This window comes from Anthonomus grandis, chromosome 22 (assembly GCF_022605725.1).
Source record: "Anthonomus grandis grandis chromosome 22, icAntGran1.3, whole genome shotgun sequence".
Lineage (NCBI taxonomy): Eukaryota > Metazoa > Arthropoda > Insecta > Coleoptera > Curculionidae > Anthonomus > Anthonomus grandis.
The window spans coordinates 36,038,268-36,064,201 of NC_065567.1; the positions used below are offsets into that span (position 1 = coordinate 36,038,268).

At 33.7% G+C, this 25,934-nt stretch overlaps 2 protein-coding genes across 4 annotated transcripts in view; one reads left to right on the forward strand and one right to left on the reverse strand.

The window, feature by feature from the left end:
• The first annotated feature begins 10,930 nt into the window (after positions 1–10,930).
• On the forward strand, positions 10,931–11,787 carry LOC126748304 (uncharacterized). 2 transcript variants are annotated; one of them, XR_007664690.1, is made up of 2 exons: positions 10,931–11,403; positions 11,472–11,787. XR_007664690.1 is itself a non-coding variant. In XM_050457439.1 (2 exons), the coding sequence occupies exons 1-2, from the start codon at positions 11,071–11,073 to the stop codon at positions 11,707–11,709; spliced, it is 585 nt and encodes a 194-aa protein (XP_050313396.1). In that variant the 5' UTR covers positions 10,943–11,070; the 3' UTR covers positions 11,710–11,787. The 2 variants fall into 2 exon arrangements, 1 of the variants encoding a protein (XP_050313396.1); XM_050457439.1 differs by having other exon boundaries at positions 10,943–11,417.
• A 1,084-nt stretch (positions 11,788–12,871) lies between these two features.
• LOC126748298 (protein no-on-transient A-like) overlaps positions 12,872–25,934 on the reverse strand; it is a 60,069-nt gene continuing 47,006 nt past the window's right edge. For both annotated transcript variants that reach the window (XR_007664689.1, XR_007664688.1), the window contains exons 5-7: positions 18,331–18,377; positions 16,264–16,383; positions 12,872–13,944 (exon numbers count right to left, since the gene is read on the reverse strand). The gene's annotated coding sequence lies outside the window, so the exon portion shown is untranslated. The remainder of the gene's footprint in view (positions 13,945–16,263; positions 16,384–18,330; positions 18,378–25,934) is intronic.

A 25,934-nucleotide genomic window follows, 5' to 3' on the forward strand; every position in this document is an offset into this window, starting at 1 on the left:
GGGTATTGGTTACGCTAATGGGTCTAGGAGAGCCACAAAGAAGACACAGAACACTTGATTTTTAACCTGCAACGCAAAAAATTGTAGTTGTACTGTCAAATAACCATCTAATTTTATATAACTTTATATAAATTAGTAATAAAATCCGTGTGTTGTTTTGAACTCCTTGTTATAATTATTTTACGTTTTACATTCTGTTACATGCTGTTTTGAGAGGTTTGGCATCCGCATCTACATCTATCATTAGTAACAATCTCGAGAATAAGTAAAGTTATACACAAATATTATTCATTTCATATGGAATATCGTTATTGTTAAATAAAAAAAATTACATCTGTTAAATTCTTTGCGATTATTAAGAAAAAATCTCAAAATCCATATGATCATCTAAAACACAATAATAACGTCTAATTAATAATGGACCTTGGGACACGCGCCAAAATATAAAAGTAAAAAGAATGTCTGTAGCGTTCACGGCAAAACTTTCTCCGGTGGATCCGGCGGTAGAAATGATACCAAAGTGGGTCACCACTTGACATTGAATAGAATACCCAGAAATAAAAGCACCAACACCGAGTGCGCGGGACTAATGAAATGACTAATTAAGTGGGCATTGTATGTATATTATTCGTTTGCAAGATGTCCTCAAATATAAGTATGTACCATTTAACTTATAATAAATATCCGCGTGTGAAAAAATCTCATTTGGTGGTGCCATTAACATACTATATTTATTATGGAAAAGAACATGTGAGTGTCGTTTACAAGCCAACTCTTCTGCATTTTTCACTCTATTGAAAAAAAATCATTTATATTGCTATGAAAGTAACATTGGCAACCCATTAAACAACATTATTAGATCGATTAATTAAATTTTTTAAAATTAATAATATCTTATAGGAACGCCAATTCGGGTGGCCTTAGTAGGGAAGCAAGGGGTAACTGCGAACACTAAAGGAAAAAAAAATTGTTACTTCAAAAGTATTCATGTTAGAGACATGTTATTTAATGTGAACAACCAAGAAACATATTAGAAAGAATACTATAGGAACGAAGGCATTAAAGGGTAAAAAAATAAGTCAAAATATCTTATCGAAAATATAATGCAAATTGGACATTACCCGAACATTGGGGGTAATACCGTACACATATGGAGTAATACAGAAACCTAAATTATCAAAAAATAGTTTAGTTTGAACAAAAGTCGCAAATATAGTTATTTGCTGTTTCTACACCACTGCAAAGCTTGTGAACTCGACCTCCACAACCAATACAGCGATACCAAACTTCTGATTTTTCAACATCTCCTCATATAAGACACTCTTCACCTTCATTTTGCTCAGTTCCCATAATTTCCATATCCATTTCGTCATCGTCGCATAGGTTTTTTGCGCTAACAGTATCTTCGTCTTCACTGTACGAGTCAAACACCTTTCTGATGATCGATTTTTTTGTGGCAGATTTAATTTTTTCTTCTCTTTTTCTTCTTTTATATTTTTTTTCTCAATTTTTCTTCCAATACTGGTTTTAAGGGGGGTGGACGTGAGAATCTCTGACTTTTGTTTTCGGCATCGTTTTGATTGTTTTGCATTTTTGGGGGCCGCCTTTTTTGGCAAAGGTATAATGTCAATAAATGAGCTCTTATGATTGTCGTCAGTTTCTTTATTATCTTTAGAAGTACTATCAATGGGTCCCACAGGATCGACATCAGGATCCTTTGAACAACCTGGCCTTGGTTCAAAGGAGCCTGAAAATATTTTGGATAGCATATTGTCATTTATTACAGTTGTAGTCGCCACTATCGATTCTTGGATTATTAGTGTAGCTTAATTTGAAACGTAAAATTCCTTCCTATTGAAAACACCTGGGTTTATAGGAAAGATTCCCTTTTATTGCTTTTTCTGCATTAGTGACTGCAATATGGGATTTGATGAATATACCGTTGACATCGGTCATCAAAATACGTTCATATGGTCTTGATTTTAGAAACAAGTCACACTCGTTATCATAGGCTTTTTTTAAGCGAAGAAAAAAAGATCCAATGGCTGAATAAAAAAATCCAATGGTGTATGTGGAGGAATTGACAACATATGAATTGCATTGCTCCTACAAAATTCATAGATTGGTAAAGATATGTGACTTGTATGATTGTCAAGCATCAAAAGAACGGGATCGTCAGTTGTTGCGTTATTTGTTTTAGAAAAATGTTTCAACCAAATCAGAAACACATCTTCTGTCATCCAACCGCTCTTAGTACATGTATAAATAGAACCCGAGGGATCATTTCGTTCCAATGCTGGTGCCATCCTAATCCTAGGATAAATAAATAAAGGGGGTGTAAATGAACCACTTGCGCTCATACAGCAGCACTGATATTTTTCCCCTTTCTCCACAAGTTATAGCACCGATTTGTTTTTGCCCTTTTTTGGCTATTATTCGAGGCTTAACTGTTAACTGTAGTTATTCCCGTTTCCTCAACATTAAAGATGCGAGTTGGAGAAAATTGAAATTGTTCTATTAAGTCCTGCAAATTCCTAAAAAATCTGTTAATTTCTCCTTCGTTGAAGGCTTTGATTCTGTTTATACTTGTCGCTTCTGGCTTTCTAAAGCTGAGTTCAGGATGTCTTCTCATAAATCCATATATCCAATCTTTTCCTGCCTCTTCTTTATCCCTATTAAATTTGTGAGGGATAGATACACTTTCAGCATACGAAAAAACAGCACTTCTGAACTGAATTGGTGTAAGACTATAAAACATCTGCGACAATCGCAACAAGTGATTAGAAATGTCCTGGTCTTGTTCTTCAGAAAATATTCTACGAACTCTCATTCTTGGTTTGTAATATACCCCCTTCTTCACTCTTTCATGAAGAGCTGTCACAGGTACCCCAAAACGTCGTGCAGAAGCTCTAAGCCCATTTCCATTTTGAACAGCCCTTATTGCAGACAGCATATTCTCTTCGGTCCAAGAGCATTTTTCAATTGTTCTTTTATATTTTCTCGGCATCTAAAACAATTTACCTAATTATGCAATGATTAGATAAATATATTAAATATTTATCTACATTAGAACGCTTTTATACAGCAAGAAAATACAGGTGGGGTGCCAAATACTATTTTTCAGGTGGAATAACGCCGAACACCTGTTCGCCATTACCCGAAATGCATCTTGGATTTGTTTAAATTGTAGTTTTAATAAAAAACCCAATATTTGTAAAAATTGCTACGTAAATAATTCTTAGACAATCATATTGGTTGCAAAAATCTTTAAAATAATTAATTTTAGTAATATATATTTACCTTAATTTTAAAGCACCAAAAACAATAACACAGCACATGAAAACCTAACTGTCGCCATAACTTTTGCAAATAGCCTCCCTGATTGATGTTCGGTTAATCTTTCAACTTCAAATACAGATTCGTAACATACTCCGTTATTCTTGTGAATAGATAGATGGCAGCATAAGCCATAATCGCCATTATCCGCTGTTCGCGATTACTCCCCGCTCCCCTATTATGGATGCAGTGTGATTTGTGTGAACAAATTACACATAAGTTAGATTATAGCAAAAAGGGTCTGCTGTCTTTTTGGATCTGGCTAGGGCATTTGACACAGTGCCTATGGAATTAGGGGTAGGACGCTACAAGTCTTTGCAGATTACCTTGATAACAGAGCACAGTCAGTTAAATTGGACCACACAATTGGCAACTCTCTTCAAATTATGAGTGGCATTCTTCAAGGCATTGTTCTAGGGCCAATTCTTATCATTGCCTATATACTGAGTCTGTAACTTGGAATAAATTCGATAATAAATATATGGAAGCGTGTTTGGAAAAATGCTCGGACACGTCAATTTAGATTGTAAGTTGCGCATTTTTTACAATAAATTTTTTTATACAGGGTATGCTATGGTGGCAGGGCCAATACTAACTTTCTTGTTTTAAATGGGACACCCTATATGTTATTATATTTTTGGATTCTGCACAAAATTCCAAACATTTTGATGTATCACATGCCATACCTTTATTCACCTATTTTTAAGTTTTGATTTTAAAAATGTTTTAAATTAAAAAATATGTGTTTTAGTAAACAGTTTTTCGTAATGTATTTTATGAATGTCCTATAAAAATGTGGCATTTTTATAATTTTGACATTGCTACAAGACGTGCCTTTACTTTTGGATAATCAGATTTAAGTTTCTTTTAATTTTTTTACGAAATGGGCTATTTAAGTAAAAAGTACAAGATTGGAATCTTGATGATTGAGTACGGAGATAGAACAAGAACTCAAAATGAAGTTTTATATTTATTCAGACAGAAGTATCCTGATTTACCACCCATATCTCAAAGTACTATAAGCAAGATTGAAAAACAGTTTCAGGAAAATGGTCAAGTAAGAACAATAACTAGTTCTCGTCGAAGGAAAATTCTCTCTGCGCTTAAGGAAAATTAATGTGTTATTAGCCTTTAAAGAAAATCCTAATATTCTCACTAGACAGGTAGCGCGCGAATTGGAAGTGAGCCAGTCTTCAGTAGTAAGGGTTTTTAAAGCAGAAAAATTTCATCCCTATAAACTAACAATTCTCCAGGAACTCAATAAGGAGGATGCAGATAGAAGAATTGAATTTTGTGAACAATTTATGGAATTAATGCAGAATAATAATCTTATTACAGAAAACATTATCTTTTCAGATGAGTCAACATCAATGCTGAACGGAGAAGTAAATCGTCAAAATTGCCGTTATTGGGCACAAGAAAATCCATGTTGGATGAGGCAAGGCTACACTCAACACCCAGAAAAAGTAAATGTTTGGGCAGGAATTCTAGGTCAGCAAGTTATAGGCCCAATTTTCTTTAAAGAAAATTTAAATGGAGCAAGGTACTTACAGTTTTTACAAGAAGAACTAATTCCAAATCTAGCTGTTCTATTCCCTGATCCAATAGAAGCTGATATGCCGAATAGAAACATCTCGTTTCAGCAAGATGGGGAGTCGCCTCCCCACCAAGATCGCCCGTTTTGACTCCGCTGGATTTTTTCCTATGGGGATATTTGAAATCCAAAGTTTATGTGACCAAGCCGCTAAATATTGAGGAGTTGAAAACTAGAATAAGGAAAGAGTTTTGAAACATTTCTCCAGAATGCATAAGAAACGTTCAAAATGATTTTGTAGTACGTTTAGGGCATTGCCAAATAGTAAATGGTTCACATTTTAAATACTTGAACCCTCTTTAAGTTTATGAAATACGTTTTCTTTAACGCCCTGTATCTTTAAAACAATTGAATAAAGGTATGGCATGTGATTTGCACGGTATGCATTGTGAAATTGGAATTTTGTGGACAATCCAAAAATATAATAACATAAAGGTCCCATTTAAAATAAGAAAGTTGGTATTAGCTTCGCCTACATGGTATAAATGGTACCCTGTATAAAGACTTTTGATTGTAAAAAATGCGCAACTTATAATCCCAATTAACGTGTCCAAGCGTTTTTCCGAACACGCTTCTTTATTTATTATCGAATTTATTCCAAGTTACAGACTCGCACTGTATTAATTCTCTCACAAATATCTCATCTCCAAATGACGCAGTAATCTCTAATACCTCCGATGACACAGTTTAAGGGTCAACTAAATTCCAACCTTTTTAAAACTTTTTTTTCTTTTAATGCCAACGTTCCTGCCTATATTAGGCGTTCTTCAGGACGAACAGAAAAATCAAAGCTTTTCGTTAGATTGTAAAAAGTGGAACATAGCTGTATTCTTTTAATGATTCCATTTTGTTATTTTTGTTGCTTACACACCAGCAGTTTGATATCCTCAAAAACGAGTAAACCACTGGGTCACTAAAACAACACACAGAAAAAGCAGTTATTTTTTTCTGAAGAAACTGGGAATAAGTAAAATAAAACACTGGTTGGACTTTCATTGAATGTCTCAAAATCCAATTATATTTAATAATAATTTATAAGCAAAACAAAAAGATTTCCTACTGGTCTGCTTTATTCTAGGCAGGTTTTTGATGTGCGTTCACTGTACTGTTTGTTTGCCTGCATACATGTTCACAAATCTAAAAAAATTAAGAAGTTTATCAGCCATAGCTATACGCCAAACTAGAATTAAATGTTGACAAACAACTTGAGTCGTAAGCTGTTTTCACAACATTAAGATCAATTTCATACCTGGATCCATAATTGTATCACTTGCTACCATCTCATATAAGACAATTAAAGAACTTGGTGTGTTTGTAGAACCTGTACAGGGTGTTGCACCGCCAGGCGGGACATAAGAAATCCCATGTCTTGTTTGTCTTTTCTGTGGCCCAGTAGTTACAGCTATCACTCAAGGTGAGGAAGTTAGCTAAGGGTAAACTGCCAAGTGAAGTTATCTATTAAATTATTATTGAAAAATCGTACAATCGTACACTTGCATACAAATTATTATAATATAAACCACGAAATATTTTTAAAAAACTTGTAAAGACTTTGTTACATTCCATCGAAATCAAATTTTTTAACTCTTTGAGATTTTGATAATTCTTATCCGTGTCAATTTTATTTTTTAAATGGCCCCACAGAAAATTATCCATCAGGAGACCATGGTGCCCATTTTATTACGTGTCGCAGGCCAATAACAGTCCCACTGAAAGCATTATTTAGATATAACCGAACAGCAAGCGTAGTAAGCGCCGGGCAACCATCCATTTGATACCAAACCTCTTGATTTTCCCTGGTAAGATCATTTAAACCCGGCAAAATGTATTCCGCAAGTAGTTCTAAATAATAAGTTGCATTTAAATTTCGATTGAGAAAGAATGGTTCTAAAACGTGGCGTCCCAGAATCCCCGCCCAAACATTAACTTTCTGTGGATACTGAGTTCGTGTTGTTACATATCTATACTGATTTTCTTTATCCCAATACCGATGATTTTGACCGTTATGTTCATTGTTTAAAGTAAAAGTGCATTCATCTGTGAAGCAAATATTTCTTATAAAATCCCTATCCATGTTTGCCCTTTCCATCATATCCAAACAGAACTCCTGCCGCCGTAATTCATCCCCATCTCTAAGCTCCTCATGTCTTCCATATTCGTAAGAGAAATATCTCTGTTTTTTTTAAAGCCCCAAGCTCAAATTTTGTAACAGTTCTATTAACTGTTGATTTTCCTGGTATCGGCCTATTTGGAAAAGAAGCTGCAACAAAGCCTTTCTCATAAAATGTGGTATGATTCTGATAATTGAAGGGACAAATCATTTGAATAGAGCAGGAACAATAATAATAGCCTCAAAACTGAACCCTGAGGTTTAACCTCTAAGAAATCAGATTTTTCACCATTGTTTTCAATTTTGTTGATAATTAAGTCAAGTTGATACCTTTTAGAAATATAAGCCTGTATAATTTGGTATGCATTTCCTCTTATTCCATATAGGAATCATATTTGCAGCAGAATATCATGACAGAGATATTCGAATCCCTTTGAGAGGTCACAGGTCACAGAGATCACATTCCTTATTCCTTTTAAGAATGCAAGTGCAATCATTTGGGATAGAACCTGAACAACTAATATTGGACTATACATAATTACATTTTAAAAAATTTTCTCGTTTTTTAAATATTGTATAAATCTTTGAAGTTTTGAGGGAAAATCACCTCTGGCAAAACAAGAATTGATAAGGATACTGCAGGTACCAAACCATGTCTTATTGTTTTTATGAATTTATTACTTTTGGCGAAATATATATATTTTACTGTTTGATACACTAGGTTAATCAACTAAAGAAGCAAAGGAAATAGACGAACAGCATTTTGTTTTTTGTGAAGCCATTTCTACAGCTTCTTTTTTATCAAAACTGTATGTCGAGAAACCCGCTTGCCATAAAATTAAAACAAAGGCAAAGAAGACTTTGAAGAAATACCTATTTTTACCCTCAAAACTGAGGAAATGGAAGAGTTCCAAAACCAAGACTCAAATCTGAACAATCTGGAGCAAAGGGAGCATTAAAGAACCGAACCTTAGACACTTTCGACCTGAAAAATTGAAGAACAAGTAACAGAAGTACACGTGAGCTTGAAATTAGCCAACAAAGCCATAGCCAATAGTAACGACACGTACATGTAAACTAGAGGATTCCTTAATTTTTAGAATAAAGGAATAATTTCCTCTGATGTAACAAATGTATAGAAATAGGATAAGTTAAAATAATAATAGGCAAAAATAACTCGAAATATATATTAACAATTAATAAACTACAATAATGACAGACCGCCTTGCCCGTATACGTCTGCAGACCTAGACAAGACGGTCTAAGACCATCCCTACTTTTAGAGTACGAATATATAATATATTCGTTGCGAAGGACATTTCTTCCCCTGCTTCCAGTGTACGGAAATAACGTCATAGGAAAGGTCCTAAGAGAAAAAATAAATAATTGGTTGATAATAAAACAAACCGTAAAATCATACTCACAGCGGTGAGACATGAGAAACGTGAAGATTACGCAAATTACTTCCTCTTGAAAAAGTGATGGTCTAGAATAGAGCTGCAGATATGACTGATAATGGTAGACCGTAGTATGGGCCAGTTCTGGATTATCCCACCTCTTCCTGATTTGGTAATAGATGGCGGATTTGATAACCATGTTGGTTAACTGATAACTTGACTGGATTTGAAACCTGTATTTCTAACCAGAAATTGCTTGTAGTTTTATTTGATTGTTTATGATTACACGGCTTCGTTCGTGCAAATGTTTATTCAATACTGGCAATGCAAATACGATGTAACGTACAAGTTATAATTTTGTTGACAATATTATTTACTCATAATCGGAATAGTACGATATATATGTTAATATAAATTATAAAGATACCCACATATAAGAAATTGATAAATAAAAAAATTCAGACATGTAAAAAAATTTATATTTATTTAAAAATCTTATTATAAAAAATAAAATTTTACAATTACGTCTGAATTTATAATGAGTGGGTTTACGTAAACTTCCATCATTGCATCAGAGTCCACATTCGCTGCTCTTCTCCAAGAACCTGACCTATTGCCCTTTTCCAATTTTAATAATAATAATAATAATAATAATAAATATTTTTTATTTGCAAACTCAACATAACTACATAAAAATAAGAGAAAGAAATACACATTTATTATTTTATGCAAATAAAAGGCCGACAAATTCAGAATTCTGCCAAGGCAGATTCTGGTCTTTAACATTGTGGCCAAAACTTAAAAAAACTAACTAGAAAAAAAAATGTAGAAACGCTTGTAACAGACTAAGTTTAATTATACACACCTACCAAAAAAATTTAGAACATTAACATTAACATAGTACCTCTCACAAAAAAAAAGAAAAACACGCACATTAGTTACCCACACTAAACACAAATTTCAGTCTCCACCCATATCCAAACTAACAATATTGACCCTTCAGTATTTTACGCAGACATCTGCTGACTCATCAGACGTACCATCATTCCCCTGCCGAAAAGTCTGAACAGACACCAAACCCAACTCAAAATGTATGCCCAAAGAGTTCATCTGATATGCAAAATTATAGGAAAAGGACCTTTTAAATAATTGAGTCTTATGTCTTGGAATATGAATTGTGTTTCTTCTTAAGCCCAAATGGTGAACATTATTTCTAAAAATAATCTTAAGGTATAGGTAAGGTTGCCTACGGTATTTAAGAATTTTATTAAAAAAAAGTAAGTGAATGAGCAACCCTACGATTTTGCATATTTAACCACCCCAGCTCAGAAAGTCAGAATACATGAGTTCTGAAGCTTTTGCAATCGGCACCTGTCATTATAGTCTAGGCACCAACCGTAAACAACATCGCAATAATTGCATTGTGACAGCACTAAAGTGTCACACAACATTTTTTTAATATCTGTAACATTATATTCAATAGTAACATTATATTTTAAAGCTTCGTCAAAGAGGGGTCTAAGGTCAGAAAATTTAAATGTAGTATTTTTTCTTGCGACTTAATTTTTTATCTGAAGTCATATCATCTCTATCGGATTAAGCTTGCAATGGTGAGGAGGAAGTCTTAAAATAGTCCGACCAGTGGATTTTGCAACTTCATCAACCACATACTTGTCCTGAGCACGATTAACTAAATTTAAAAGTTCGGCTTTTACCATATCCTGTTCGTACCGAAGATATTCTTTTATCTAACCAACTTTGCTTCTTGGTTGCATTCGTGGGAATTTTTTCAAGCTTTCTGTTATACTATAAGACATTATCTAAAACTATTATGCAATTTTTTTTGAAGAATTTTTCGTAACCATTCTTCAAAGGCTCTGCATTCATCTTCCTGATGGTAGTCGTCAGTTTTTCGAATACCAGTAAACCTTGCTAAACAAAACTCTTGTCGGATATGGAGGGCTATGAGGCGTTTTCCTTTTCCTATTATCAAGCCAGTAGATAATCCTTTAACAAAGGCTTCTCTTAAAGTAGTTACGGTCGTATCTTTCCACACTTTCTTGACCATATGACCTGCATTGATCCATGTTTCGTCCAAATAATAGATCGACTTTTTTTCTTTTCCCACTTTTTAATAGATCTCAGATAACGTCGTGTCCAAGAAATTATTTAATTTTCTCTTTTAGCATAGAATTCCGACTCCTGTTTGTAAAACTGAAATAAAAAAAATATACTGAGAGCTCTTTTAATTTACATTATACTATATGCGTAATTAAAAAAAATTAATGAACCTAAATCCTCATAGTTGCAACTGCAAAATTATAAACTGAAATAATAACCGATACCACAGATTTAACTAGCTAACGCAAGATTGCGTTATTTGCGTATGCAACATTGCGTTAGCTAGTTTAATCTGTGCCGATACCGTTTGACTAAATATATAATGATCCCAGGCCAAAATATCGGCCCCTTCCATATAAAGCAGTCGTAAACACTCCCGCTGTTCGGCGCCACGACTATAATAATTCAATTAAGTAACTCTTTTCTATTTTTAGTGATAAATGTTGACTCCTGGCCGAGTCTTATTAATTGTTATTCCCTACCCAAGTATACAATTGAAGAGTCATTTATAAATGAAGAGACTCTGTGATGAATGCTTGTGCTACTCCAGGCTGCGTGATAAGAATTTGCATCACATCCAAGGTTACACTATACGTTTTTATTTTTGCAGGTTGTTTTGCAGCATCATCCGAGAAGTATGGAGAGCTGATGATTGCCATTACACCACCCGGGAAGAAGACGTGGGCCGCAATGGTATCCCGGTCGCAGAAATCTGGGATTGTTGCCAAGAGGTAGTTCGATTACTTTACCAGTGGTTATACCCAGTCCAGACTCGACGTTTATTGGAGTTCCATGGTTCTTGGATCAGAGCGAGGTCGAATTTGGTTTCATCGAACATTCTTGCGGTACTTTATTATTTGTAATACTTTAAAACGTGGTGCAGTTTTTTTTTTTAATTTTGTTTTTATTTAAGGAATCGGTTCACCCCACTGCCACCTGGCTTGAGCCCTTTAGGTCCGCCCCCTCTGGGCGGTGAACGTGGTGGTTACTTTAGAAGGCGGCTGTTATCGCATATCCTCAGCTTTTTGCTCTTGGGACGCCTTAGTCTTCTCGGACGAAACCGCACCTTACGGAAGTCAAAGAACAGTTTGAAGTTCATTGACCTCAGCGTCTCCATAGATGCCTCGTCGACAGAAAAGACCGGGGTTTGAACCGGTCCCGAACACTCACGATGTAGTACGATCCGATATGTATCCGATCGATCCTAATGAATTGGATATTGATATTGTATTCCAGCAAGATGGAGCTCCACCACACTACTCCAGAATAAATAACAATTTCCCCGGTCGTTGGATTGGCCGAGGACCTGTGGAATGGCCAGTTCGCTCGCTAAATTTGACACCTCTAGACTTTTTTTTATAGGGCTATTTGAAGCAAAATATGTACGAAACTGAACCTGCTTCAGTATTGGATTTACGACGACAACGAATATTTGTAGAAATATTGATGTTAGTGTATTTGAAAATGTTCGGGGTAAAATTTCGGACCGACTGTTCTTGTGTCAAGAAGTTCAAGGCAACCATTTCCAGCATCTTCTCAATTGAACTCAATGTATTTATTCGATATATCAAGTTAAATGTTAATGTATTTAGATAATTATTAAATGTACCACCATTTTGTAGTAGGTAAAGATATTGAATTTATAATCTAGGGTTATAAAGTACTCGTCAGAAGCTTCAAAATGATGTGCCACAAGACCACCCTTTCCATTTAATTTCTTTCCCAACCCAACAGCCATCTTGAAATTTTCATCTGTCAATTTTGCTTTAAAACAATATCACATAGTATTATTATAATTATTGTTTTTCATGTAGCTATCACAGATATGTAATGTTAGAGTCTGATGATGATGAGTGAACTCGTCGAAATGCATAACTCTTGACAAAAAGATTGGCATTTTCATTTGTGGAGAAAAGTCTTCCCGCCCTTCCCAACCTTTATTTTCGCCATGTTCAAATTAAAATAAATGCATATACAATGACTTGAAGAATTCCGGTTCAGTTTGTGATATTTCTAAAAAATTGCCATTTTTTAAACATAATTTTAGGATATTCTTTTTAGTCATTCAAAATCTTTAATACTCCGAAGGGGCATCAAAAATGAGATGTTAATATGCAACTATAATATCAGTAATATTCGTTGTGCAAGATGTTTCCCTATTCAGTGGTCATTAGAGGTATGATCAGCTAAGCCGTCATAATAGGCGCGTTGTTTTCAATTTCGCCTATTATGGGGATCGCCTATTTGGGGCTTATCAACTTTGTTAATTTTATGGTATTAATTCATCTTATATGTTGGTAATAAAAAATACAATAATTTTATAAATACTTTATTATGAACGGGAATCAATTTTATATAAAATTATTAAACGAGTTTAATAAAATAAAATTATTTTATTAGCGTGGGCCCTTTTTGAGCTTATACACGACATACAGGGTGGCTAAACAAAAACGAAAGGGCAGCCATGTCGGGCTCGTAAAGATTTTAAGAAGAAAAGGCTCGGACAGGTCATTTTAGATTACCAGGGAGAAATATTTTCAGAGTATAATACCACCCCCATCAATCATCCCTTAGCCAGGGTGGAACCAATCTCAAAAATTTTGAATTAATAATTGTTTGACAAAGAATTGCGATTATTTTCCAAAAAACTATTAAATATTAAAATAGTCAATATTTTGAGAACCACTGAAGTAAAATCCTTTAAACTAGGTATAGGCAAAAAGAAAATCGAAAGACCTTTCAAACAAGGTATAACTCGACCCACTTATTCCATTAAAAATGATTAGGGATGACAGATGGGGGTGATATTCCGAAAAATTTTCCCCCTGATAATCTAAATTGACGTGACCGAGCGTTTTCTTTTTAAAATCTTTACGAGCCCGACATTTCGTTTAGCCACTATGTATAAATGCTTATAAGATCAAGTTTAACAATAGTACAGTTTTTTAATAATGTTATACAACGTGCTATATAATAATTTTAAGCATATTTGTATTGCGTGTTGAATGACAAGAATTCAGATGGCTTGCTATGTTGCAAATGAGCCCTTTAGAATTATTTTGAATATGAGTGATTTGTAATTCAAATTAAAATTGTTGTTTACTGAAGTCACTCATAACTTGATAAACCCATTTTTAAAAAATAATACGATTTTTTCCCATCATGCACGTCGGCTTTTGATATGCCACGCCCAGGTGCCTCTTCCGCCGTATTCTCCAGAATTCGCTCGGTGTAACTTATTTTTGGTTCCAAACTTACAAGTCACTTCCCCCCCGGGATCAAAGTCGAATGAGGAGGCTCGAAGGCCGCCACAAAGGCCGACTTGTAGACCTCCAAAAAACGTATTTTCCATTTGGGTTAATGACGTTGGAGCATCGCTGGGTCAACTGTATCAGGCAAAAATAAGACAGTGTTGAGAAATAAATTGACAAATTTCTAAGAAATTGTTTAGAAATAAATCTTTTTCTTTTGTAGTCTAAGTACTTATCGAACCGCCGAACTAAGAAAGGCAGAACATTGCAAAATCAATTGAAATAAAATTAAATATAATTTATATTGATGCTGATTAGTTATACTGGAATATTGGTGTGAGTATGAGTCTCTTAAGGTAACTACCATTAGCGATTATGGACGAGTTAAAAAATGGTACAAATGGTCTATGTAGAATTATACCAAACTTTTAAAATGGTAAGGGATACGAGATTATAGTACATGACTTATGATTTAAACTTATTGTATGGGTTAGATAACATACAAGCTGTCAATTTTAAAACTTTTAATGCAAATATCTCTGAAACTATAAAAAAGTTAGAAAAGCGCATTTTGGTACAAATGTTATACAACTATCATATTTTGGTTATAAGGTGAGTCACCCCTTGAGCCCGAGGCACCCTAACCCCAAATTTTGAAATGGCACCCCTTTTGTGTTACCTTAAATTAAAGGCCTTTTGGGGTAGTATTCACGTGCACCAGAATTTTTCCTACATTTTACAGGCTCAAAAAAACGTATAAGTTAAATAAAATAAACTCTCTTTTTGCGAAGTGTTATTGTATTCATCTTATTTTGGGCTAAACAGAAGTATCATCTATTTTCAAACTCATTTCTCACAATTTGAAATACTTCTCTTGGGATAAATGCACATTCTGTAATAATCTGTTGCCGAAGATCATCGTGTAAAGCTGATTGCGTTTTCACCGGCCATTCCGTAGGACCTCTTCTCCCAATCTACTGATCTAGAAACGCATCATATAAAAATTTGCCCACAGGAAGAACATAATGGGATGGCTGGTTCCACCTTGTTGAAAATGGAATAAATCTTCGTTTAGATTCATACCACCATGAATATCCAACTGATTTTCTATTTCTTTAACAATTTTAGGTTGAATGGAGGTTTCCAACATTTCCAAGTAAGTTTCGCCATTAAAGTTACCATTAATAAATAGAAGTCCGACATTTCTATCACCCAATATTCCCGCCCACGCATTGATTTTTTCTGAATACTGTGTGTGTTCTCTGAAAGTAAGCGGATTTTCATTACTCCAGTATCTACACAGTTTTTTTACAAAGTGTTTATTTACAGAACCATTAAAAAAAAAACGTGCATTCGTCGCTAAAGCAATAAAATATTTTTTAGCAACTAAGGAGTAATACATAATTTTTCCTTCCAAAATTCTATTCTTCGGTCAGGGTCGTCTTCACGCAATTGCTGAAGAATTTGCATTTTGTATAGATGGAAATGACTTTATTTGAGTACCTGACGTATAGATTCATGAGCTTAACGTAGGGACAATGTAGGATTCATAGCAAAATGTCCTAATCCTTCTACTTTTGCCGCTTCATCAAGTATTCCACGCTGAACTCTTTTTTTGTTTTCCACCGATCTTGTTTCTTCAAATTTAAGAATTAGTTACCTCACGTAAATATGACTTGGATTTCTATCGTTAAATAATGCAGCAGTCCTTAAAGCACAAAGATTTTAAGAACCATACATGTATATCATTTTAATTCTTTAAGCCACACTTCCCATAAACCATTGTGTGAAGTATTTGGGCGAGTCGGTGAAAACTCACAAGACGATATACAATGTAAAATATTTTTTTAAACTAGGTCTAAACATCTACTTTCTTGTACGACCTAAAACCTGCATTCCAACTTAGTAAACAAACTTTTTTATCGGATTAAAAAAATTATTGTTACTCTTTACTTTTTTGACTGTGAAGTATAACCTGACACACTCGACAAATTGGGCAATGATCAGTAGCAAACAAGAAAAAACAGTTCACCGTAGAGTACTTGATAAGGTATCACGAAAGGGTTGGCACCAAAAATTTTGGGGTTGGGGTGCATCGGTTCCAAGGGGTGACTCATCCTATAATCAAACTATGGTGATTGTAGTTCCCTCTACCTGTATAAGATTTGCACCAAATTGCGCCTTTCTAACTTTTTGAGTTTCAGAGATATTTGCATTAAAAGTTGATTGACTTTCATTAAGTTTTACAAAATTTTACACAATAGGAAAATTGACCAACTAGTTTGATTCGATCTTAACATTTAATTTAGGAGAGGGTCTCAAATATATTGTAGTGACGGATTTCACATGTAATACATGGGTTTACCAAAAACCCATACCATCCATATGCTCCGTTATACACTCTATATAATTTACATTTAAAAATAGTGCAGGGATTAAAATTAATATACTTACAAGGATAGACGCGGAAACCCAAAGACAGTTAATTCGTTCAAGCTCAACCAGCTATCAACTCTTTCCGGTAGGATTCACTTCTACACATTTTGCTGTCCCAAATGTAATATATCCAATATCCTGAAATGAGAACAAATAATTATTAAGGTTATACTAGTAACTAGAGATATTTATTACAATATCTACCATTAATACGAAAAATGTTTGAAATTACACTACAGTTCATACATCAGTAACCAAAGAAATTCAATGATTTCGAATAAAAAATCACTAAAATATATATAAAGGAGAAAGTTGGTTGGTGAAGAAAATACAATAAAACGTGTAGGCATACTTGTGATTCACCCGAAGCATTATTCAGATAAAGAGGTGTTATCGACATTAGAAAACGATTTAAAAGAACAGAAAATACATATTGTAAATACAGAAGATTTTGCCGATATTAAAAAAGGCGATTATATTATATTTTCACAACTTTTATACCGTATACTTTTCACATCGTACCTACTTTATAATCGGTGTCTGCAAATTTTTACTTAGTATATGCACTCCAACAAGTAAGAAAAGTTTATGGGAGTTCATGGACACAATATATGCCAGCTAAATGTACAGGGTGTCCCAAATTCGAGCGTGATTATTGGAATCTCGGAAACCGTAAGAGTTACAGGATCGGTTAAATGGCGGCAAAGTTGCGCAATTTGGAGCTTAAAAAATGACGTTTAAATTTTTTTTTTAATTCCGGAGTTATCCGAATAAAATCGAAAATTGTCAAAATCGTTTTTACCTTCTACCGACTTTATTTAGGGGACTAAATAAAGTCGGACTTTATTTACTAGGGACATCGGAGAACTAAAAACAGTTTTTCATTTCCACTTTTTATGTCCTATAACAAGACGCAAAAAAAAATTAATCCGACGTTTCGTTTTCATTCGATCATCATCAACTTTATTTTTTCTTATGGGCGCCATATTGGATTTTCTCATTTTTAAAAAGTATTTTTAATTGTCTTAAAAATGAGGTATCGCACTTACATGTCCGATTATTCCTTCTAGTATTTCCCATAAGAACTCTATGAGTGCAAGAGAGAAAGATATATCAATGATATTTCCAAATAAATTGATTTTATATAAATTGAAGCTATAAAATGCTCTGTATTTGATATATTTTTTTTTTTAAACCAATTCAATGAAAATGTATCCTAGTAAGTTTGATACCTCATTTTAAAGGCAATTAAAAATACTTCTTTAAAATGAGAAAATCAATATGGCGCCCATAAGAAAAAATAAAGTTGATGATGGTCGAAAAAAACGAAACGGCGGAATTTTTTTTTGCGTCATGTTGTAGGACATAAAAAAAGGCAATGAAAAACTGTTTTCAACTGTTCTTAGTTTTCCGATGTCTCTTTAAATAAAGTCGGTAGAAGGTAAAAACGATTTTGACAATTTTCGATTTTTTTCGGATAACTCCGGAAGTATCCGGAATATTAAATTTTTTCAAGCGTCATTTTGTTAAGCTCGAAATTGCGCAACTTTGCCTCTATTTAACCGACCCTGTAACTCTTACGGTTTCCGAGATTCCAATGGTCACCCTCGAATTTGGGACACCCTGTACAAATTAATTTATATTTCTAATGCATATCAAAAGCAATTTTTTAAAAAGGAAAGCTAGTGATATTATCAAGGGCTATTTTTAATTTATTCATTTCCCACTGTGCAAAAAACTGAATTTATTGTACGAATTTAAACATTGTCGAACATAAAAGGCTTTTACATCCCTAACCATTTCCCTGTCTTCATTTTTAACAAAACCTACTAGACAAAGATGGTTAAAATTAGACGTTAGTATTATTCAAACAAATATTCATTTTATAATTAGACAAAACTATAAAAGTCTGTAGTGTTAAAGCAAACGCTCTTTACAATTTATGAATAATTAAAAGAGAAAACATCAGAAACTACTGCATAGTTTGAACCTTGAAAATTTCTGGTATTTCGAGAAATGAGGCTTTGAACAGCCAGCTTCAAAAAGCGATACAACCTAAACAAAATACGTATAGTATGTACTTACCAGGTTAAAGTACGCTGATCACATTAGTACGCCAAAACAACCATTACCTGGGAAATTAAAATAAAATTTAATACAAACGAATAATATGTTCAGTCAAATATTCAGTCAAAGATACTATAACTTTAGTTTAAAATTATGCAAGAAATCATTTAATAAAAAAATATGTATGTATATTTTGCATTAGAAAATATATTGCAGGTTCAAAAATAGTTAATATTTTGATCTTCTTACAGAAAAGGAGAATTACAGGGCAAGAGCCTAACTAAATAATTTCTTTAAAATTAAACTAAAGTTTCATTATATTATTTCTAATTCTTTTGCTTTTTTGATAGTTTTTTGCATTCAAACTGAAAAGACGTGCCTATTAAATTCCAAATTTAGGATTCCTTATTATTCTACTAAAATTTCAAATTCCGACATACCGTTTTCGAGTTAAAATTCAGATGTAGTGATTAGTTGTTTCACATTAATCTGATAATGCCATACATTTTTTGTGTTATTACATCTTGTGAACATTCAAATTATTGTACATTGATAATTTAAGCAATAATCGAGTATTTTTTAGTGTTTTTGTGGTAGATAGATCTGCTTTTCTATATATACTTATAATTAGGACCGGATTTCTAAAAATTATGGCATAAGGGATATTTACTATGTACTCCCTAGTGACTATATATACATTCATTTGGAATATTATTAACATATACTCTAAATATTCTAATACTTTTAATCTCATATGACTTATATTTTGTCCTATAAATATTCGTACCTGTAAATTTAAATGCCAAATAATGATATTAATTTCCGACCCATAACTCGTATCGCAGTATCAAATCAAAATTTAATTATTTGCTTGGCTAAAACTACTTTTTAAGGATTTTAAAACGAATTTAAACCGTTATATGCATGTCTCGATTTCTTGTTAAAAATTAAGAAAACTAAGATTACATAAACTTTCAATAACGATACTAAATTATACATTTTAAGATATTCCAATTTCATGTTGCCAACGTAAGACTAATATTATTGTTTATACTATTTGGTTTTTATTTGAACAAAAGATTGCGTGCTTCTGTAAAAGCTTATTTTAGTAAGTACTATCAAAATGTCCGATTTTACATGATACTACTTTATCATTATATGAAAATCGATTATTTATTAATTTGATATAATATCATGATTTGATGAATATCATGTATTCCTCAATAGCACCAAGCCATTGGTAACAGTATTTGTCCATATTTTATAAGCTGAACGTAGTTGTTGTAAAAATATATGTAATTAAAGCATCAAAGAAGCTATGCAAACTATATTATGAAATAACGATCTCAATATAAAATGCTATTAAGAGTTTTCATAAGAATACGACGCGCTTAGTATATTCAATAAAACTCTCCATTGTTCCTTGGACTAAAATAGTTCAATCTAAGACTTCTTAGTTCTATTAAGTCCTCGAACGAATAAGAAAAAGTTCGGAACGGAGGGAGTCACAAAATCGGAAGTTGTATATGTAAGACTTTGAGATCTAACGCATGCGTACTGGAGTGTTTAAAAAAATTTTCCCCTAATTTATGTGAAAATATTTATCCCACCCCTAAGGCAACTCTATTTATTTGTTTAACGTAAATTAGCAATCATTAGACTTGAACAAAAAAAAAACTACTACCATGAAGTCGAACGCACTATACCATTAGACTACAAGACACAACATTCACTACAGCATTAAAACATACTTTGATAGATGGCGTTTGATCTCAAAGCCCCTTAAGGTCGAAAAACCTTAATTAACTTTTCAAGTTTTACCTGAAGTTCGTCACTTGAGATTATTAATAACTATGATATTTTAAAAGCATAGAAGAGGTTAGTGTAAATATAAGACTGTAAAACAAAAAGGGATATTACTAGAGTTCTCAATTTTCTGTTTTCCGTTTCAGCATTTTCATGAACGACCGCTTTATGTAGCAAGATTCCATCCGGTTACATCCACTACAGTACATATGGATGAAGAACTGGATCAGCTTCCACATCTAGTCTGCCAGTCGTGGCGACTGACAGTCAATGAACATACATGCAAAGAAATTTGGTATGGTCCTCGACAGAGATTCACCTAAATCCATAAGGTTCTTGGACCTCACGCTCAATTCTTCCAGCTCCACCCTCCAACAGGACTCCGTACTTAGGATTTTCTGTAAATACATCCAACTCACTGCCACCTCCCACTTAGGCTACCCCCGCCACTGCAAAAGACGGCAAACCACCAAGAACAAGGCTCTCTACATTTCCAGAGTTCATTGGAAATGCCCTCATCCAGAATATCCTGCAGGTCTAATTAAATTCCTCTGCAAGACTAGTGACATATCGAGAAAGCCCTTGCCCTTAACCACGTCAACTCACTAATCAATAAATGTTACTAAATAATTACTGCATTATTTCTGAGATTTTTTTTCTAAAAAAATAATTCTGTAAAAAAAAACGAAGAGTTTCAATAATAAACTTCCACCGTAAGCATAGTCAACCACGTCTTGTAACAACATGAAAATATGTACTAATCGGACCATTTTCCATAATTTAGCTACACTTGCGTCTTACAAGTTTAGACGTTTTAATATATTTATGTAATATGTTGGATCTAAACTGTTTATAATTATTCTAATAATAATCTGCAAACTACCTTTATTGTACCGTTTCACACATAAATGTTGAAAATTTTTGTAAGAAAGTGAATGTTTTCTCCAACTGGTACTCTCTCTTGCTAATATTGGCTGCTTGAATGAAATACTATTAAGGGAAGCGGCTGGTCCACTTGTATGCGTCATTGAATACATTAAGACTCCTTTCATTGGAATGGGCTGCTCCGGTTGCATTAATATTTCAATGAAAACTCCGATATAACAATCAAAACGTCGACTCCAATAGAAATTAATGTTTTCCTATAACTTCAAAAACTGAAAACAAATTATGGTTATAAATAAGAGTTTAAATTAAATTCAATTGATGCTTAATGCCAAGTCGAATTGCGTATAACAACAAAATCTTGACAATAATTTTTCACACAACAATGAAAGGTCAACACTACTGTGACAGACAACAAAAATGGTGCCGCGAAATTTTAACAATAATCTACTAAACATTATAATAATTTTTTTTCAAAAACTGAACAATTTATACCATGATCATTCGTGTTAGGGTTATTACCGCTAAAATAATTCGCTTGAGAACAATAAAGTTCCTTTTCCTATCAAGAAGTAAAGAACAAACTACGCCACCACCAAGTCCCGCAATAAATTATACTATTGAAAAAAATTTGATTTGTACATCTGAAAAATAAACCCAAGGGCCTTGGCGGAATGATGTATAGTGCTCAAAGCCATATCAAAATGTCAGGCGCCAAGTTGTTAAAAGAAGGAAGGGCCGAATGCAATGGAGGAATGGTGAGCGGTGCCGGTGGTCAAATCAATATCAAGATAGAAGAGACAAGAAAGTGCTGAATGAGATGGCGGAGTGGTGAGCGCCAGTGTTTAAATCCAGGCCAATAATATGTTGAAGTTGCAGGCCGAAATGTTAAAAGGAGTGCTGAATCCGACGACGGAATGCTGAGAAGTATATAAAAGCAGGTGAGAATGTTACCATCCATGTGACAGATGATGTCTAAGGTATTTGATCTATGAGGTTATTGGGTAGAAATGACTAACACAATTAGTTTATTATCAAGTAACTATATGAAAGAGAAAAACTTATTTTGTCTATGCCGACCCGGCCAATGAAGGGCAGTTATATATAGTATCAACTTGAAATGACAAGTCAAAAGTTAAAAAGATAACGAAAGCGTTTCTCCTACTCCTCCGAACCAAATTGAACGTAGATTGCATATTTCCACACTCAGTGGTAAGCGTAACTGGAGAATTCATAAAGCATTCGATGTCGTCTCTCTTTAATATTAATGAGTCGGTATTTTGGCATCCAAGAAACAAATTTGCTGGACCAATATATAGTACTATCCCTAATCCAACCAAGGTATATACCTGCTCCTCACTTAATAATAAAACACCTCTCAACCTTATAATATTATTCAATAGCCGTATTTTCTATAGTGCTATTCGCCTTTAAATTATTTTAATGTGCTTACCAGATGAAGCAAGGATTATCTTGAAACTAATTACCAAGGCGTTACGGATCTGAAAACACTTGTCGATTATAGTCATTTTTGTTAACTTTCTGCATTTATACATTTTGAAGGTTTCTTAACACAAACTCAGGATAGATTCAACACATTGGGCTGGAGGAAGGATGCACTGTTACATAAGTTACTGTATCATAAACGTGATACTATGGAAAATGAATGAGATTGCTTAATTTAGTGCCAATCTTTCATGATGTACTCAACCTATTACTAGTACAATGATAACTTCTAAAGAAAAAGAAGACATAAGATGTAATAAATCCTGCATAAAAATACAACATACCAAGTGACATGATGCTAAGAGCGCATTTTATGCAAGTTAGTAGCCTATGTGAAAAAATAAGGCCATAAAATGTAGCAACAATGCTGCACTAGCCTCTCGTAGTACATTAGCAAACGCCGTCGATACATATTGCTGATTGTTTTATATATATTGAAATACAATATTCTTGGTTCAGCACCTACTTTTTAACACAATTCACTTTAAATATATACATATTGCACTATTCCAACAAATTAGATTAAGGGCGACAAATATGGAACAGTTGTAAACCAGAAAAAGTAGCAAGCGCCTTCTATTAATTGCACGTTGAAAGTGTCGAAGTGCATTCATCTAAGGTTTTTTTTTTTGGATCGGTCCGTCTCTAGTTTGTTTTGTTGGCTCACCATGGACAGTCGTTCTTTTTGCGGCATCATAAAAGTTTTGCAGATGTTTTGCAGATGCTGTTTCCGTGTGTTATTTATGTGTTTGTGTTATAAAATACTTATTTTTTATTCAAACTGTTGTGCATTTGGGACAGTTCAAACATCATAGTTTACAATAGTTTTTAGGTAAGTTTGTTTTTTAACATAGAAATATTTTTTTAGAATATTATAAGATTAGGTTATGAGGGTCACTAATATGGAATTTTTTGAGCCACAAATATGGAATAGTATTCCATATTAGTATCCCATTAAGAATACTAAAATAGTGATATTTTGTTGCTATAAAAGCATTTCTAAATTTGCTTTTATACTAAATAATATATCAATAACAATTATTGTAACTAAAAAAGCAAATAAAAGTCATAATCAGAAGAGAGGCCATTGTAAACCTATTAAATCTTGTGCTTGTACTCTGCGTTAGAAACCTCAATTTTTATATGATGAAATAGAACTATGTGATTTTTTTTATTTCAGTATGGCTTCAAAAGGTAGTCGAAAAAGAAAATGTTACAAAAAAAATGATATGATACAAGCAATTCGTGCTGTTAAGGAACAGAAAATGGGCTACCTGCAGGCAGCCAAAACTTACAATGTTCCCAGAACAACCCTTTTTAGACACTGTCAGAAAAACGAAGATCCAGATATCTCTCCTGAAACAAAACTAGGTCGACCAACAGTGCTTACAAAACAACTAGAAGATGAACTTGTAAGGCACTTACTTCATATGGAAAGTAAGTATTTTGGTTTAACCAGAAACGACATAAGGAATATGGCATATCAGCTTGCTGTTAAAAATAATCTGCCAAATCCATTTGGCAAAGAAACAGCTGGAAAAGGCTGGCTTAGGCTGTTTATGAGACGGCACTCAGATACATTGTCATTTAGAAGACCTACAGGCATCTTTTGCTAGAGCCAAGGGCTTTTCCAGAGAAAACGTTCAGTAATTTTTTACTATCTTAAAGAATGAATATGAAAAACATAACTATTCAGCAGACCGCGTTTTTAACGGTAAACGACACATTGGTAGCATGACTTCCGCAGAACGAGGCTCACTAATTACAGTAGAATTTTTTTGTATGAGTGCATACAAAAGGCAATTTTGTTCCACCCTTAGTTATATTCCCCAGAAAAAACTTAAGCCCGCAGCTTACAAAGGGGGCTCCACCTGGGACAAAGTTCGAATGTCATCCATTAGATGGGTAGATACAAAATAACATTTTTACAAAATGGTTTGAACACTTTGTAGCGACAGTAAAGCCTACACCTGAATCTCCAGTTATGCTCGTATTAGACGGTCATAACTCGCATACTCGCAATATTGATGTCATTAATATGGCCAGAGAAAATAATGTTACGATTGTGTGCTTACTGCCACATTCAACACATAAACTTCAGCCCCTTGACAAATCTTTTATGAGACCATTCAAAGTTCATTACAGTGAGGAGATAAGAACGTGGGTATGACAAAATGCCAGACCAGTAACTGCATTTGATGTGATGGAAAATTTCGGCAAGGCCTATTTAAGAGTTCAGCGTGGTGAGATTGCTGTTAATGGTTTTAAATCCATCGGAATTTTTCCCCTTAATCCAAATGTCTTTCGTGAATCTGACTTTCTTGCCTTCGAATCTATCGAAAAAGATGAAGTTGATGCTGTTGTCCCTCTTCCAGTACCTCAAGATACTGAAAATCCGACGCCACCAACAAATATTGTAACTCCTGAGATGGTCTCGCCTGTCCCAATCATTTGTAAAAAAACCAGCAACCAAGGACGAAAAGCAGGGAAAGCTGCCGTAATAACTGCGTCACCTTACAAAACAGAATTGGAATCATCCGCAAAAGCATCTGTTTCAACTACATCAAAACTTCAAGTTAAAAAACAAGTTGGGCAGAGTAAAACAAGATTGACTGATTCCGATACTCCCAGCACGTCAACAGCCATCTCATCAAGAAATCAAGCTAAGCGTAAGACAAAAAATTTGAGATACAGTTCAGAAAAATCAAGTAGCTCTTCTGAAGAAGACTTTGTGGCAGATGATGACTCAGATGATTCATTATGTACTGGCAAAAATGATGAAAAAGTTCCGGATGTTTCTGATAATCCAGAGTGCTTGTTTTGTGGTGGAAAGTTTTTGGAAAGCAAAAAATCCGAGAAACAGTGGATACAGTGCAAATCCTGCAACTCATGGTGTCATTTGCAATGTACCTCATATGTATCTGGCATTTATATTTGCGATTTCTGCCCATATATTTAGTATTTAGTTTAGTTTTGTAAGTATTCCATATTTGTGACCCTATTTTTATATACCCTTACTCTATATTCTTCGTAAAACGTATTTATACTAGTTTTATTTGTAAGTTCGTGCTTAATTATTTGGTTTCCTTCCCAATAATTTTGTGATAGTGCTAATATACGTTCGGGAATAGTATATCTTTTAGAAACGTATTTATTTTAAGGTTAAGTTATAAGCATATATGTTCATCTAACCCATTAAATCTTTTTTAAAGTATTAACGATGAGAAATGCTTTTACTTATTACTTTTAGACAATTACTAGTCCTTTTCGTACATTCTTAGAAGATCTTTTCTCGCTTTAGTATTTGTCTCTCGCGACATAGAGTATTTTGCAATACTTCCATGTTTTTGAGAGTATTTTGAATAATCTACTTTAGACCCTTTTATTCCTTTTTGGTCCAAGCTTCCAAACTTTTTATACTTCTG

Coding starts and splice junctions, on each gene's coding strand:
- LOC126748304 (XM_050457439.1), top strand. CDS start 11,071: ATGAAGAGACTCTGTGATGAATGCTTGTGCTACTCCAGGCTGCGTGAT. Junction 11,418..11,471: donor CTTGCGGTACTTTATTATTT/GTAATACTTTAA, acceptor TTTTTATTTAAG/GAATCGGTTCACCCCACTGC.